Source organism: Platalea leucorodia, assembly GCF_965183815.1.
Source record: "Platalea leucorodia genome assembly, chromosome: 4".
NCBI lineage: Eukaryota > Metazoa > Chordata > Aves > Pelecaniformes > Threskiornithidae > Platalea > Platalea leucorodia.
In genome coordinates, this window is record NC_138826.1 from 85919047 (window position 1) to 85937209 (window position 18163).

The 18163-nt window shown below is 35.0% G+C and overlaps 1 protein-coding gene across 1 annotated transcript in view; it reads left to right on the forward strand.

Annotated features, from left to right (window-relative positions):
* CAPS2 (calcyphosine 2) overlaps window positions 1–17394 on the forward strand; it is a gene marked incomplete at both ends in the record, with an annotated part of 28704 nt that extends 11310 nt beyond the window's left edge. The window contains 11 exons of the mRNA XM_082308966.1: window positions 2710–2777; window positions 5185–5304; window positions 6425–6499; window positions 7402–7497; window positions 7605–7698; window positions 9603–9718; window positions 12788–12864; window positions 14482–14636; window positions 15222–15341; window positions 16432–16528; window positions 17219–17394. Coding sequence (XP_082165092.1) covers window positions 2710–2777; window positions 5185–5304; window positions 6425–6499; window positions 7402–7497; window positions 7605–7698; window positions 9603–9718; window positions 12788–12864; window positions 14482–14636; window positions 15222–15341; window positions 16432–16528; window positions 17219–17394 — 1194 coding nt within the window. The remainder of the gene's footprint in view (window positions 1–2709; window positions 2778–5184; window positions 5305–6424; window positions 6500–7401; window positions 7498–7604; window positions 7699–9602; window positions 9719–12787; window positions 12865–14481; window positions 14637–15221; window positions 15342–16431; window positions 16529–17218) is intronic.
* Between the last annotated feature and the right edge of the window lie 769 nt (window positions 17395–18163).

An 18163-nucleotide genomic window follows, 5' to 3' on the forward strand; every position in this document is an offset into this window, starting at 1 on the left:
CAAACATTTGTTTGATTTCTAGTCTCGTCAAAGTGAATGTGGATGTTGCACTGAGGTCACTATTCATTTTCATGATAAGAAAATCTTTTCAGAAAGTACTTTTATGAAGAACTTGAAGAACTTCGTGCTTGTTATTTTTAGAATAAATTTAAAAATCTATACTATAGAGTGAAGATAATGGAAAAAAGTTTTGAAGAATGATTAGAGTAACTAATGCTGAATCAAATAAGCTGAAAACACTGAGAAAGGGACCAGTGCAGGACCACAAACAACAGGTACACTGCAGCTGGTATGCTTTAAAAGGACGCCAACAGACATCTGAGCAAGGTGTCACAGGGACCTTTAGAAGCACTTTTGTTATTGATTAGCACTCATGGTTGCACAGACTGGCTGCCTCTTTCTAGGAGTATCTCTTAGGTTCTCTCAGGTTCAAGCTTCTGATAGTGACAGGAATAATGGAAAAAATTGGAAGTATAACTGCATGTATATTAACTCCATTGGGTATACGTTGCCTCAATTGTAAGCACTGGATTTTAAGGTGTTTAAAAAATTTGCTTAAGAATACACAGTGTTAAAATTTCCTTTTACTGTAATCATTACCAGAAACTCTAATGTTAAAGTAGAATTCCTCTTAATTTTTCTGTAGTTTGGGATGAAAGTTCCCTTATTCAAGACAGATTATAGTACATGTGTGATTGCCAATAGATGCTATATATAATGAAATCAGGTTTTTTTGGAGGAAGGTTGGTTTTCTTTGAAATTCAAGGTGTAAGGTTTCTTTTTTTAAAATCAGGTTGTTTTCAGCATGCTAGCTGGTTTGGCTCTATAAGATGGGGTCCATGGAATATGTTGTGTTTTAACAAACACTGCTCTGTATTATCACTGTGTCCTCCTTTACATAATGCTTTTTAATACATCTGTTGCGACAGTTAATGGGCAAAGATTAAGTAACTTGGAATAAAGCACCTGTAGTTCTGATAGGTGCAAAAATGAAGTATGAAAGCAAACTAAAAAGCCCCCTACCTCCTATAATTCAGAAATCTTTTAAGGCTTAAAATCAGTTCAGAATAAACACCAGCTGGTTTGATGTTACATTGTTTATTTGATTTTTTTGTTTTGTTTTGTTTTGTTTTGAATCATAGAATGCTTTGGGATGGAAGGGCCCTTTAAAGGACATCTGGTCCGTCCCCCCTGCAATTAGCAGGGACATCTTCAGCTACATCAGGTTGCTCAGAGCCCCATCCAGCCTGTCCTTGAATGTTCCCAAGGATGGGGCATCTACCACCTCTCTGGGCAACCCGTTCCAGTGTTTCACCACCCTCATCGTGAAAAATTTCTTCCTTATATCTAGTCTGAATCTACTCTCTTTTAGTTTAAAACCATTACCCCTTGTCTTATCGCTGTTGGCCCTGCTAAAAAGTCTGTTCCCACCTTTCTTATAAGCCCCTTTTAAGTACTGAAAGGCTGCAATAAGGTCTCCCTGCAGCCTTCTCTTCTCCAGGCTGAACAACCCCAGCTCTTTCAGGCCTTCCTCACAGCAGAGGTGTTCCATCCCTCTGATCATTTTTGTGGCCCTCCTCTGGACCCTTTCCAACAGGTCCATGTCCTTCCTGTGCTGAGGACCCCAGAGCTGGTGGGGTTTTTTTTTGTTTGTTTGTTTGTTTTGCTAGTGCCAATCAGTATTTACTTGAAGGTTGTGAATTATACCCATAAAATCTCTGTGGAATTAAGGATTATCCCTTACAGTTACCTGGTGTCTGGGAACCAACTTTTGGTTCTTCTTCAGCCATGAAAAGGCTTGATCTATCTAAAATCTGGTTTGCACACAAGAATTCTGTGGAAAAAATAACCAATAAGAAAAATATCTTAATTCTTCAGTTTCAGAATACCTACAGAATTGTCAAAAAGGTTGCATAAACCCTCTCAGTAACAATAATCTCTGTTTTCTCATATATAAAAATTACTTTTTGGGAAAAAAGGCGAATTTAAGTGCAGTGAAAAAGTTCATTTTATCTTCCAGATTTCTGAAGAGAGATGCTGGGGCCTGGTTATTGCCGGTGGCCTCCATGCTGTCCTGGGGCATCCTCTTGTGCTTTGGTTTCTCTTTCTATGAAACAAATGGTGATCAGTGCCTGAGCACTTTACAATGAATGGCACAAGGTTATGGTTCAGTGTTACTCTAATAAAAATAATAATAAGATCATGTTAAATCCCCTTTGGCCTTAGGATGATCTTTCCTGAAAGGTTTTTCAGATTGGCCTGTCTCAGCAGAAAATTGTGGCATGCAGCAAATAAGAATTGTGTGGTGAGACTAAGTCTTAAAATAATTTTTTTTGACTAAATATTGCTGGAGGTAAAGTTTCATTCTCTGAATTGGAATCTGTGTCAGCCATGAAACCTGGAATAGTGTGAGTTTCCTCAAGCTCTATTGTACTTACAGAATTTATTGGAAACAATACAGAGATAGAGATGCTGTCTGTCAACAGAAATACTAGAATTCTCATATTTATTGACAACTAATATGCATAGACAATTTGAGTGTGTAGCAGAGAATAGTATTTGTCTCTGGTATGCAAATAAAACTATTCAAAAAGATGGAAAAAAAAAAGATTAATTGTGACCTCTGAATTCTATCTTAAAGGGTAATTTATTATTTGAAGTGTCTGGTGTTATATATTTCATTTTCTCTCAGTCAGTTTTTCATTGCAGGAGGATGTTGCTGCTGAGAGGAGAAAACAGGCTGTAGTAGAACAAGTGATGGTGGATCAATTATCTAGGTAAGTGAATTTATAATGTAAAATTTCAGTTTTCCCTACAGAAGAATTTAGGTCTGTGAGTGTGTGGCTTTTCTTGCCTAGGAGGTGTTTTGATCATCTCATTCCAAGTCTTATGTAGTGTTATTTGCAAAAATTCTTTAAATGAGAAGTCTTTTTAATTCAAATTAAAAGATCAGTTTAAAGTGCTATGGGTAAGGTAATTTTTTTTCTGAGAATAATTTTTGATTTTCTACTTGAACCTAATTTAAGAGCTGTACAATAGCATTAGTTCTCAGAAATAACCCTCTTGCACCTCAGCAAAATATATGGGTGCCTGCTGTGACAAATTACACTTCCTCGGTATTTATTTTCTGTTCTAAGAATCTTAGTTTTATTAATATTCCTTTATTAATACTGACACAACATCCCTCTGGAGTAAAGAAGTATTATACCAATGTTGGACAGGTAGGAAAAAAAGGCACAATGACGAATCAAGTTGATCGAGTTTGTACAGGAAGGCTCTGCTAACTTCATTGCTATCCCTTTAGCTCTGAGAAAGCCTTGCTTCTATGTAGAAAGATCCCTTTATATGTTGAGAGGAAAAAAAAGTAGCTTACAGGTAAAGATGAGTATAGTAAAAACACCTTTCCTTATTATTATTCCCATAAATTTGTTCTCATTTTTAAGCATACTTTAATAATTCAGGGCTTTATCCAAGTTGACTGGTTATGACAATATAGGATGCTGCAAGCTAGTTTAATATAGTTTCATGTTACCTTACACTTGCTAAAAATTATCTGTGGGTAGCTCTACAGTATGTTGCGTTCTGTGCTTACTTTACACTCTTTATAGTCATCTGTACTGATATTATAGCCCATCAGATCTTAAGACTTTGAGATTGAAATCCTGTGCTTCACCATTTTATTTTTTCTTGGTTTCCCTTACAGCTGCAGTTTAAATGACCTATATTGTTTAAAAGTGCATTAATGCTTTGCACTATTTAAAAGCTGAGTTATCAAGAAAGTTACATGAAGGAAACAAGACTGTACTGAAACACAATGTTAAATTCCAAGTGTCATTGTGACAGGATTAAAAATACGGAAGTGTTCAGTGCAGAAATCCTCAATTTTCAATGAAATGATTGTCCCATGTCATATCTCTACAAAGATGTAGGTAAAACACATGATTACAGAGATTATCTTAAAAATGCGCTGGTTGTGCTGAAGTGTTTCAATCCTACTGATATTGGATTAAACGTACAGGTTTGTGCATCTCAGGTCATAGATGTTCATTCTGTGCTTAACCTCCTTCAGCTGTTTTGCCTTATTTTTTCCATGTATTCCTTCTCCTGCTCTGAACCCTTCTGTTGACAGTGTCAAAACAATATTCAGTAATGCTGCAGCTGCATCAGGATGAACTTTTAATTTAAAAAATCTCTCTGTTTATGTTAATCCAATATCAGTAGGATAACTGTGCCAGTACTGCCAAACAAATTTGTATCAGAGATCAGGATGTTAATCGGGGAAGATTAGTTCAAAACTGTTGCATGAAAAAAATCTATTAAAGGAAACACAAAGGTGTTTTGACACCCCCCCCCCCCCCCCCCCAGTAGAGCCAATCTTGCAGTTAAACCAGTGTAACTGATGTGTGCAAAGATGGATCTGCATAGAGCAGAGAGCAAGTTTATAAAACTATATTAGCCCTGCAAAATTATTTTTTCCTTCTGATTACGAACCATTTCAATAACATAAAAAGAATCTAGTGTATTTTTAAAGGTTCTCTTCTTTTGTTTACTTGTTAAACTGATACAGAGAATATCAAAATGTTCAGAAACCGGTTCATCTATTTCTTGTCTGTTTGATGGGACTTTGAGATCCTGTGGGCTGTGTAGTCAGTGCTTTGGGAGAGGAAGTGCCAATGTTTTTGTTGGATGATGTCACTGGCCAGTGCTAGTAACTGCTGTCACTGATTTTGGAGGGAGCCCTGGATAAAGAATATCACTGATGGAATATTTACAGAAATAGTGGAAATGAGGAAAAAAACCCCTTTGTAATCCTAAGATTTATTTTATATATACATATATAAAATATATGTGTGTGTATATATATACACACATATGTATACATATATATACATACATACATAAAATGTACTTTAAATAAAACATATATAAGTGTAAAGTTACTACATAGTAATGCACTGCCAGAATATTACTGCATATATTCGATTTTGAGTAATCCACTCAATCCAGAATTTTTAAAAACAAACAAAAAAATAAGCCCACAAATTTATGCAAGCTTAATGGGTAACTCCAAGACTTTATTGCTGTGTTATTCTTGGGTGTTTTCTTTCCTGAGTAAGAATATGTAAAATCTGAAATTCAAACTTACTAACAGTCACAGGGCTTCTCACTGCTCTTTCTGGTCAGAGCTGTTATAAGTGATCCAGAGCAATCCACATGTGCGGATGTTTGCAAGGAAGCTCATGGACTTCTGGGGCTTGGGACAGCACCAATGCGTTTTAGAAAAAGAACACTGCATGAAACGAAGTAAGTTTTCTCTAGCAGTCATGTCTTTTAGAAATACATTTTCCGCTGTATTTTTTATTATTTTGGGCTCTGCAACGTTTGTTTGCCTTTCCAGATGTTTTATTTCTGGCTTGGATCCACCAGCTTCATGTGAAGCCATTTTTGTAGCCTCCTCATGCTTGCGATTGCCTAGTGGGATCTTTTTATGTGGATTCTCTGTGTATAATGATTCATAGAATTTATAAAACCTGGGAGAACATTCTTAAGCTTATATTGATACTGTTCATCACAGGGTTTTGCCAGCCTTTTCTGAGCTGTTGAATGCTTGCAATCGTGTCATATCCTTTTAGAGATTCCTATCCTGCGGTGCATAAAATTGCATAAATATGCATCTGTAAATGCTAATGTAGATCTTCACAATATAATCATACTTTTCTTTCATGTTTTGATTTCTGCTGCAATAATTAACCATATTGGTATTTAAGTGTCATTCCTGGCCTGTGAGCATTGAAATAGTAACTCCAAGGGCTTAAAAAAGCCTGAGAAGACATTGTGATCTGTAAAATTAAATGAATTTGCAGGTCCGAGTTTTGTCTGTTAATCTTTCTTAACGTGCAGGCAAACATCTCTGCTTTTACACATTTTAACATCCTGCTTTAAAGTCTTTCTCAACAAATGTCATCTTTGTATTCTTAAAAAAAAAAGGCAACAAAAACAATCTCAATCTCTTACACCCATCACACAGACAAATCTCCATTTCTGGAACTAGTAATATGGCCAATATAAAATATCTAGGTGGGTAAAGAAGCCCCAACCTGGGTAATTTTGCAAGAAAACACATTGATTGGTGGACGTATGGTGAGGGGTAGAGGTTTAATTCTTGATATAAGTGTATGTAAACAAAATATCCCATTCATATCTGTGCCTTCTGTGAATGTACTGTCATATTACATAATTACAGAACACCTTCCACATTACCACTCTGAGTTGCTTTCTAATTCAACTACAAGGGATCATCTCCTCAGCCAGTTGCCAAGGATACCGTATTTCACATTTTTTGCTGTTTTGAAACAGTTGATTTTTATGTAACATTTCTCTGTGAGCAAATAGGTACCATAAACATGCTGCATTATTTTCACAGAATAAGGACCAAATCAGGATTAACTGAAAACATGCTCTCTAACAAGCTACGCTTTGATAGTAGGATCATATCGAGGTAATCACAAATTTTGTGAAGTTTTTCAATTCTATGAATTTATGAATGATGATCTTTACCTTCTTGAAATAATTAATTGCACTGAACCTTCCTGTTCCCTATGTTTAGAAAAAAAGTACGTGCTGTGTGGGTATATACATATTTACATGTATAATACAAATTTTGCCATGGCTGATGGATAGTGGCTTTACAGTCCCATTGTACAGTGTTAAGATGCATAAGTAACATTACATTACCATCATACCCGTAGTTCTGTGCAGGACAGTTAGCACAGGGGCTGTGTAAAATAGTGCTCTTAGCTGTTGCACCTCAGTTGATTAAAATTTATTTTAGACTTGCCTTAGTATGCGGCAACCACTGTTGAAAGGATGGCTTTGTGGCTTGTTTGTAGCTCCTTGCGTATTAAACTTGCAGTTTTAGGGCATCTTTGAAACTCTTCTGAATTGAGTAGCAGTGACATAAACGTATTCTTCAGCTCTGAAAGTGGTGCTTTTCTGAAGCAGTGAACTGTATAATTGTTAGACATAGCTGAGGATTCAGCCACATAGCTTCATATACCATAGCTCCACATAGCATAATGAATGCAGTAGTCCTGGTGTAAGTAATCCTTTAGTTAATGAGTGAAAATTACATTGGTATACTAAAACATGAAGCCTTGAAAGGTGTTTTTAACATTGTGGAGAATTGAATATTGCGTTGAAATATATGTCCAAATCCAGAAGTTGAATTCCATGGTGGTTTAGAGAAAATAGTCAAATACCTCTTTCAAAGAAAAAGATTGTACAATATGTAACATTAGAAATAAAATGCATATTCCAAAATAGAAATGTTGTTTATGTTTGGGTTGAACTGGATTTATAAGGATGCAAAAACATAAAGGTGCTTTTCAATTTTCCTTCTAGAAATGGTCGTGATGCTTGTCGAGAGTTGATTGGATTTTTTTTTGCATGTGACAGATCCCTTACTGTGTATGAATTTCGACAGTTTGGAAAAAATAGGTAGGATAAATTACTTTTTAAAAAGGTTTTAGAAAATATCTTCTGCCGTATCTAAGAAACTTAAATAAATTTAATTGTTTTAATATCAGTTTTTAATTATTTCACAGAACAAATGCCTTGCCTTTCATTCAGAAGGGAGTTTATCAACATCAACGTGGACAAAAGAAGGGAAAAGCTTATGACCTTAGTGACTTCTATATTGTAAGTATTCTTCTATTGAATGTATGTCAATTGTGTTGGTGATTTGGAAGTAATATTTAGATATTCGAGCTGCAAATTGTGATCTAGCTTTCAGGGAAGACCAAAAGTCTTTCCCTTCAGTAACGTTTTCGAATTAAAGACTTTCAGTAGTCTGGATTATTATTGCTGTCCCACATTTTAGATTCCATTTTTGGCTTCAGATTAAGCTGTAGTTTGTAGTTTTCCCACTAGAGGGCACAAGACTGCAGACAGTGTAGATCTTTTTGTAGGCAAAATGAACAACCCGGGAAGGAGAGTGCTGAAGATGAAGTATACCAAAGTACTTGGTAAAAATTAATACTCTTTTCAAGGTCTGCTGGCATTTTTGACACGACACAATGATTAAATATTTTTTTAAAACATGAGGAAATTGCAGGTTAATTGGTTTTAACCTAAAGTTTGAAAGTGTTTACTACCAGCTGTTTAGAGAGAGCTTTTGAAACAATGGTAAACTTCATCTACCAGCTAATCTGATGACTGACTACAAACCATATTGCATCTTCTGTACTTCTGTACTGGGTTAAGTGTTCCTGGTTTATAAATACTTGAGCAATTTTTCAAGAACAGTGTTTTCACTGAGTTCTTCGCATCCTCCTGCAAATCTTGAGTTTAGAGCAAAACCCATGTTTGAATGAAGTATTAAAAGAAGACAACACTGGTTCTTAGAGTGTTTTGTCTAATCACCTGCCTAATCCTAACTGTTTACATGTGGCTACAATATAAGAGTTTCCAAGACGAAATAGATTGCTTTCTTTATGGTATGGAGGTTGAAGCTATTTTTTAGAGATTTTTTTTTTTTCATGTGTATCTTTGCAACCTGCAGATGGAAATGTGTTCTGAATAAAAATGTGTCTTAAAGCCATCCAGAAAATATACTGCTACCAAGTTTGATAGCTCTTCGGAATGAGGTCATATCTGTGAATCTCTGTATCTGCAAACTGGGTTTCTGGGCTGACGTTAAGACATACAAATCTCTCACAAAGTCCAAATGGTTGAAATAGTTGCATAATAGCAGTGTCTCTGTCTCCTTCCTAATGTATGTGTTTTGGAGGCTTTATAACTGAAGCCTGCATGGATATTACAGTTAGAGCTACTGCTTTTTTTTTGATTCTTCTCAGCATTCCTTGCTTTTAATTTGCTGCTTTTCTTTCTCTCCCCTTCCCTCTTCTCCTAAACCAAAAAGCATCTTTAACTTTGCAGAATATGTGAGGTGTGTCCTCAGTCCCAAACTTGGAGGGAAGGGGAAGAGATTATACTGGGTAATAGAACTCTAGGCTACTAATAACATGTTTTTATTCAATGTTTATTAGTGGAATCTAGCAATTTTAAAAAATAACTTTATAGTTAAATATTACAGGAATTATTTGAACTTTGGGAAGGCTACTTTTTAGTTGTTTGTTTATCTCAAGTATGATTTTAGATTACTGAAAATAACTGTGGAGAGTTTCTTCTAGTCTGGGAGAACTTTGCTCTCATGGAATCAATGTGGCACCTCCTGTGACTCTCTTCTGTCGTCCAGTGAGTTTTGGATGCCATAAGGATGAAGGGAGAAGAAAAATTGAGAAGTAGAGCCTGGCCAAGGGAACAACAATCTGTAATCTCATGTTTCTCAGCTGCAGATTAGGCAACAGCAGGCCCTCTTACTAGACAAACCTCTATGTAGAGGATAATATGTCACCTTGGAGCCTGCAGCTGTTTTTATTTAGCACTAGAAAGGCTCTGTTAAGAAGGTTAACTGACCTTAGCTATGCTTTTTCATCATTTCATACCAAGGCTTTTAACAATCATACTTCTTGAAAGTCTTGCAGAATGTATTTTACGAAATACATGACCTATATGTAAATTGTCATATGGTTTACCAACAGGGAGCTAACCTAACTTTCCGAACTGTTGATCATAACCTTCCAGAAAGTGTTAAGCAGAGCTCAGTTCTTACTCTTCGTGTGATAAGTATTGATGAAGCAGCTATGGATTTTCTAAAGTAAGTGCAGCTGTTTTTCAAATTACCTTTCCTTCTTTAAGCAAAAAAGATTTTTTTAATAAGAGCTTCTAACACCTTATTTCTTATACTGCTAAAAAGAATTTTGTATTTAGGCTGTTATTAGGAGAAATTAGTAATAGATGTTAGTGGATGTTCTGTAATTCAGTAACTTTCTAGAATGATAAGGAATAATTTTAAAATAAGAATTAATTAAATTATAAAACTGTCTTATTTGTTTGAATTCAGATGTTTTTATATACAAATCATATACTGAAACTTTTCTTATGTGATGAACTAAAATACTACGTTTGGGGAAAAATCCTTTTTTTTTGTAATTGACATTATTGTTGAATCTTTTGTGAACTTATGTTAAAAGCTTGTGTCAGTCTTGATAATGCAAGTGTTTGAACACAGTCAGGGGAAGAATTAGAGGTTTCTCTCTCTGTTTTTTCTCTTTCATTTTCTTTTTATTTCTTCCTATCCCTTCATTCTTCATTCTTCCAGATATTGCCACATGTCAAAGACTTCAGGAACTGGGACAGGATTTCTGCACTTATTCTTTCAAAATAGGTTTTAGTAAATTATTTTGTACCATAGTCTGAAACATGGGAATTTCTTAGAATGTTTTCAAATGGTTAGGTGAATGCTTAACCTCTGAGTATGTGTTATTTTTGAAGGTAATATTCTCATCTCAATATCTATACAGAAGTAAACTGTCTAGGGAATGAAGCATCTTTCTCTGGGGTTTCTGGCTTTTATTGTGTGTATACTGGTTCTTAGCAATAGTAAAATCTTGGTATAAAATTTATTGCACTGCTGTGTTGCCTGAACATGGAAGGTACTTGGAAATACAGTCAAAGTTCAATTACTCAAATTTTGGTGAGGAGTGTTAGCTGATAGCAGATGTTACAAGGTACAAATTTTCGTAAAATCATGGAATCATAGAAAGGGACCTCAAGAGGGTCTCTAGTCCATCCCCCTTGCTTAGAGCAGGGTTTACTAAAGCAGGTTGCTCAGGGCTACATCCAGTTGGGTTTTTTAGTATCTCCAAGGATGGAGACTCTGCAGCCTCTGTGGGCAAGCTGTTCCAGTGTTCAATAACCCTCACAGTACAAAAGTGTTTCCTGATATTCAGAGGGAACCTCCTGTGTTTCAGTTTGTGCCCGTTGCCTCTGGTCCTGTCACTGGGCTGCACCCAGCAGAGCCTGGGTCAATCTTCTTTACTCCCTTCTGTTGGGTATTTGTACACACTGATAAGATCCCTCTAGCCTTCTCTTCTCCAGGCTTGGAGTCCAAGCTGTTAATAATTAACATTATTTAATAATTAATATTTAATTAATTAATAATTAACCATAATAATCCAAACAGTCCAAGCTCTCCTGGCCTCTCCTCAAATATCAGATGCTTCAATCCCTTCTTGACTAGGAACAGCAATAACAGAATCTCAATTAAATACATTCGCTATCTAAAGACTACTTTTGTTAGAACAACTTAACTGGCTATTATATTTCTTTCTGCAAGTGTTTAGACACATGAAGCTTGTTCTCAGTTACGGTAATATTCACTTTAAGGTCCCTTTACACTGAAAGCTTTGCAAAGGAGCCATAGTGAGCTAACAGTACATAAAACAGTAAATTCAAATGTAATTCATTAAAGAAATGTATAGTTGTAGGATGCTTAGTGCTAATTGTTCCCTCTCTGCAAGTTTTCCATGAAACAAAAAACAATGATGTAGTTTAATTTCACATAGTTTATGTAAGACATTTTACATCTCAGAAGCCTGTCATTCTGGTAAACAGCTTTTTCTTTCATTTGTTGCTAATCTTATACCTGTGAAATTTGGAGTTGATCCAATGTTATCTCTGAAGGCGCCAGAACGAAGACCTGCTCACTAGGTTATAATTTTGGATTTTCTGCTACCTGTGGTGGAACAGATTGTTTCTTTTTTATACTCTCTCTCTGTGTTCTTTCCATTAGTGACTAAATTTCAGATTGTGAAGTCTGTCTTTTTTTTCTGAATGGGGGTGTTATTGAACTCTGTATTCTCTGGTGCAAAACTCTCGAATTGAGTCCTCTCACCCCCATTACTCTACTCACAGAGAATCCTGCTCAGGTACAGTCCAAAAGGTCTGTTGCAGGTTTTCAGGAGCAGCTATGCCCTGCTGTCACAAGCCATGAATATTTTGTGGTTTATGTGTGTTTTAGAGATAATACTCTGTCCTCTGTAGGTGGTTGTTGACTTTCCAGTTTACGTGGCTTGTTATAGACAAGCTTTTAGGGACTTCATAATGGGAGGTACCCAAAGTGGAGATGAAAAGTCTTCAGAGACTTATTCCTCTGCTGACTATTGCCTCAGAAAGCAGAAGGAGGAATGCCCCATGGCAAAGCACTGGTAGGCAAGCAGCTCAAAGTTGACAGTAGTGCTTTTGCATTTGCCTTCCTATTCTGATTAAAATAATTATTGGACTTTTTTTTTTTTTTCCTTCCAATGGGTTCTTCCACAGTATTTTTTTTTTTTTTATCAACTTCTATAATCACTTCTGATGGCGGTTTCCAGGAAGCTCTTCTCAGAAGGGAGTCACTTGCCAGAGAAAACACAAAATTTAACCATAATTCCTAGATCATACCTAAAATATGATGATCCAGATTTTGGTCTACACCCTTACTATTTCTCCTCTAAATATGGATTTGTAGCTGCTCCATGTTATTTTCTTATTGGTAACTAAATGTAGTTGCTTTAACAAACCCTTCTAGTGGTCTAAGCTGAAGATTAGGACTGTCTTGAAATAAATTTCTGGAGATTTTATGCACAGGAGGAATTATCCTTGATTAATGAATTAGTAGAGGAGCTGCTAATGGAATATTGTCAGAAAGGAATTTCTGCATATTTGCAGCTGTTCAGCGAAGACTTTTGTGTGTGCCATCTCAAACTCGGGCAATTGGATACTATGCTTATAAGGGTAGTATGAGAATTAAATATAAAGTTCAATGTGTTTTTTCTACAGCTGTTTTGAATTCAGTAATATTACATGTAATTTGACCAATCAAGATTAATTTTGATTATTTTAGAGCTGCTTCTACGGAATTCAAGCAAGACCATTCCAAGCAAGCGGTTGATGACAGCAAAGTTTTCAAGAAGATTCAAGGTTTGTGCCTACCAGAATCCATTTAATTTTAGTTTCTGTATCTCTATCTTTAGAGCTCAACGCAAAGAACAATAATAATATTATAAAGGAAATTAAACAGAAGTTAGATATTTATCAGAATATTATTAGAATCTGATACCAGAATAAATCAAATCATAAGAATACTTTCTCCTCTCTCTTTCTTTAAAAAAACAATCTGGCTAAAGATCGTGAAGACAGTACAGAATAATTGTGAATGCAATCAATAAAATGTTAATCTCTGTGTTAACATAATCTCTGAAGAAATGCTGAAGCATAATGCTGATCCTGTGTTAAACTGGCATTCAATTTAAAAATTTACTGGCAAAATGTACAAACACAATCTCATGTCTTCAGTTAATTTTGTGCTAGATCCTTCTTTGGACCATTACTTCTATACACTAAGTTGGTTTTTGATAGTCTTTAATATTATGCTTATTAAAATACGTGAGTATAATTGAGTAGTATATTCTGGAATATGTAATTAAATTTTACCAGGTTCCTACCTACAGTCTTTAGGACAAAGGCATAGCTTTGCATTTAAAATTATGGAAAGATGCTTATGCAGTGCTGTGTATTATCTTTGTAACTTGTGGTCAGCAAAAACGGTTGAACTAAACAGCTTCCAGCTTGTAGAATCTCCGCTATTTACTGTCATTCTCTAAACCTGTTTTAAGCAAGCACTCTTTGGTCACTAAAATCTGCTTGGACATTTATGTTTATAAAAATTGTTGGAATAATAAATTAGGGATATTTTTTAATCTTCTAGTTATTCCATGTTTTATGTCATGTAATACACACAAATTGATTTCTCAATTACCTGACTACATCTAAGGTTTGCTGGTGTGGCTTGGAAGAAGGTCACATGTATATATTTCAAGACATCTTTTAACATATGTCTGAATTAGAACTTTACTGGAAAAAACTTTCTTCTTTCACCGTCCCTCCTATTTTGCTTTATAGTTGCAGATACAGTTAATCTGAAGATATAATATGATAATAGCAGACGGGCCCTGTTAACAGAGCATGCTGAGAAACTCAGACATTCCTAAACTAAATCTGCTACCTAGAGATTTTGATAAGGATGTCATTTTTACCATAGAAATAGTTCTCTCTATATAATTTTGGAACAATTTTGCAGAATTACTTATATTTGTTCTTGTTTTCACATGTATTTAACATGTTCATACAATGAAGGAGCAACTGTGTGTCCCATAATGGAATGTTTGTATTACCAAAGTGGTGTTCCTAAATTGCTTTGTTTGTTGCATCATGGTATGTGATTAATTCTAGCAGAAGTAAGCAGTTTTATAATCTGAGTACATAAAGGGCGATATCCGTTCTTCCTTTCCTTCTGTGATCTCTTTAAATGTTTTGTTAGATGTTGGCTGCTGCTTTATATGATTTCTACCCAAATGTTAAGTAACTGATAGTTTCATTTTGAACTGACATTCTCTCATCAAAGATAAAGGAGCCTGGATGCATGTATGTGTCATTTTAACCAGCAGTATCATAAGTAGTTGTGGTTTACTTTTATATCAGCTCCATAGCATGTGGCCAACTTCAGGTAAACATTGTGTCCTTTCTCTAAATCCTCAGGTATACTCAGAGAGACACTAAGTAAAAGAGGAGTTCGGGTTATAACAGGCTTAGGAAAGTATTTCCGACACATAGACAAGAACAGAAATGGTTTTCTCTCTCAGGCAGACTTTAAAGAAGCTCTAAAAGTATTCCATTTGGAAATACCTGAAGGGGTAAGTGTAGCTGAAACTGTAATCATAGGTATTATTTTACTTTACTTTATGGAATTGCTTCCTTTCTTTGTTTAAATCTATAGTTTAATAGCTATTTTGTGCAAGGTTTTTTTCTCTTGTGGTATATTGGCATTTCTGCATTCAGTCCTATGTGAAATTCTTAAGAATAAAAAAAAAAATAATAGATTTTAAAATGTGCAATCTTTTTATGTCATGAAGAAGCAAGTGGGATTGCAATACATTTTTTCTTTTTAAAATTTAAATTATATTTACATATTTATTATTATATTTAAATGTTTAAACTATATTTAAATTACAAAATAATTTATGTGATGTTATTTACTTATCTTTTTTCTTGGTTTTATGTATCTATATTAAAAACAGTCCACAGCTATCAAAACTGCAAATAATGTGAATTATTGTCATCAGTGACCAATGATGGCTTGTACTATTTTGACGGATCTTTGAGTCAGTTTTGATTTGGAAGTTGGGTTTTTTTGTGAGAATACTATAATTTCCTATTATAGCAATTGTTTCATTCTAGGACATAGTGAAGAACTTTGGAAAAATATTTTTAAATTGCAGGACTTTGAATCTTTATGGCTTATTCTTAATGATAGCAAGAGTGATAAGGTTGACTATGGAGAATTTACTCGTGCCATATTTGGAGAAATGAATGAATATCGGAAAGCATTTGTAAGAAAAGTAAGTCTTGTTGCAGATATTCTAGGTGTAGATATTTTGCAGTCTATCTTTGAAGTTGGTTATTCATCATGTTCAGGTTGTTGGCTTTTTTTGTTGTTGTTGGCTTTTTTTGTTGTTTTTCTTGACTTGCGCATCTCGTAATTGACTTTTTAAACTTACAGATCAGTTTATTAAAATAAACATAAATTAGAAGACTGTATGCTGTTCCATTGTTGAATTAGTTAATTTTGAACTCTAGAATTAATTCCTGTATTATTTTGAGTTTATGCATATGTGCACTATTCTTACAGTTCAGTCCAGTGCATAAAGTGTCTGGCACCCTGAAACTATCTCTTCCAGAAGTCTGTTTCCTTATTGTGCCAGATCCCTGTATCTGTGTGCAGATTTTTTCTCCTCAGTGTCTGAAGTAGAGGCAATAATACTTGCCTCCTTTGAGAGCTACAATTAGAGTCATTATATTTGTGAGACTTCCTATATTTGAAATGCCATTTGTTATATGTCTGTAATGTAATGTGGAGCTGTTTGCTGTATGAAACACTGATTACAAACCAGCCAATACAGTAGCGACTGGACATCAAGATCAAGAAAAATCACACATACTCTCCTACTTTTAATCATCGAGCATCTGACTCTCCCAGCCTTATGTATGAAGCATGTGTGTTTGAGTAAACTGAAATGAAAATGAAGCTGCTGTTAGCAGTGCTGAAGAGGCTGTGTTGAGGCCTGTCAGAATGACGCAGGAATCTTTGTAATTGGAGCGGGCAGAAGGGAAGCAGCTTAACTTCTGATTCTAAGGATGAGCTAGAAATTTTGGAGAGAAGACAATTTTTTTTGAGTTGGTGAGCGGACCACATTTGATGTGAAAGCTGTGGAGATAAAATAATGTGTAATTTCATGATCTAGAATAATTTTCTGGTATCTAGTGCCTTACATAAAACAGGTAAATTGACGTAATCCATTGCACAAGATCTAAAAATATGGGCTAGGTAGTTAAGTATATTTGATCTTTACATCTTTCCACTTTTTTTTTTTTTCTTTTTCCTTACATGCTTGTATGATTTATTTATTTTTTTTTTTTTCCCCTTTATAGGCTTATATGAAACTAGATTTCAGCAAAACCGGGAGTGTGCCTATGGTAGATATCAGAAAATGTTACTGTGCAAAGAAACATCCTCTAGTATTGGCAGGTAATTCACATCACAAAAAAAAAAAAATTGAAGTCTGTAACTACTGAAGTCATCTTGTTAGCAGAGGTACCAGATCCAGAAACTAGTTGCAAATACAAACTGGGCATCAGTCAATGGGTGGTGAGCAATTGCATTGTGCTTCGCTTGCTTTGTATATTATTATTGTTGTTGTTGTTGTTGTTGTTGTTGTTGTTGTTATTATTATTATTATTATTACTACTACTACTACCACTACTACTATTTTACTTTATTTCAATTATTAAACTGTTCTTATCTCAACCCGCGAGTTTTCTCCCTTTTACCCTTCTGATTCTCTCCCCCATCCCACCGGGGGCAGGGAGTGAGTGAGCGGCTGTGTGGTGCTTAGTTGCTGGCTGGGGTTAAACCACGACAATGCATTATTCAGTTTTTGCAGTCATTTGAAGAAAAAAATCTTCCTCATCTCATAGTTCATTGAAATTGACTGTGGCTTCATACTTCTGTTGATATTTGATGCTATCATGTGCTATTAAAGTAGGATGATTTCTGCAGCTGGTATTAAGTGAACCAATTACTTCATTCTGATATCAGAATATTGAATTTGTTCAAGAAAAAAATATTTGCAGGCTAAAATTTGAAAGTTTCTTGCCTGAAATGCTGTATATCCAGTGTTCTTGGAAATGCTTTTAATGGAAAAACATACTTTTGCAGGTAAAGCTACAGAAGAAGAAATTAAATCATCATTTCTAGAAACATTAGGAGAGTCCTGCAGCAACCCCAATGAAGTGTCCTATTCTGAGTTCGAAGATTACTATGAAGGATTAAGTATTGGAATCATGGATGATGATGATTTTATTAATATCTTAAGGAACCCTTGGGGAATTTAGAGTGGAAAATGACAAAAATGAAGAAGAAACATTTTCTAAACAAGGGACGATTTAGTCTTGATGTGCATTACTTCATAATTAGTGTCTTAAACTGATTTGAGGGACTGAAAATTTTAGATGCTTTCAGAATAATACACGGCAAATTTCTTAGAATGTCTGTTGAGCTATGCTAACCACTTTTTTAATATAAATGCTGTTCATTCCTTTTCACTGGAAATAGTAAAGGTTCCCCATACCAAAAGGTGTCATTTACTTGATATTAGAGTAAAGTGGCCTATTTTAAAATAAGAAGGAATTAGAGGCTAAAATGCATGAAGGAGTGTATGCAAGAAAATTTAGTTTTATGATGCACTGTGAAAAGCTTTAAATTTGACTGTATAACTGTCAATGGTAGCTTTTCTTCAGAGTTTTCTTCTTATAAAAATATATTTATTCTTATAACATTCTTTCTCTCGTTTCTTGTTTCTTATGCTAGTACTTAGGCTGAAAGAGAGCAGGTCTTCCTTTTCCAATTTGGAGGATGTCTGCAGTACTGAAAGTGCAGAGATGTTCATGCCAATTAGCCTTTGAACTGCTATGTGGACTGTCTTGACTGATCTTAGTTTTTCATCAGGCATCGAAAGCTGAGCATTGAATCACAAAGGTTTCAATAAACACATGTATATTTTGTAATGCACTTCCTCCTTTCCTGTATTTTGCTAAGTGGTTTTCAAAACAAATAATTTATATTTAAATATCTGGTTTCTGTATTTTCTATTGCTGTGATTTT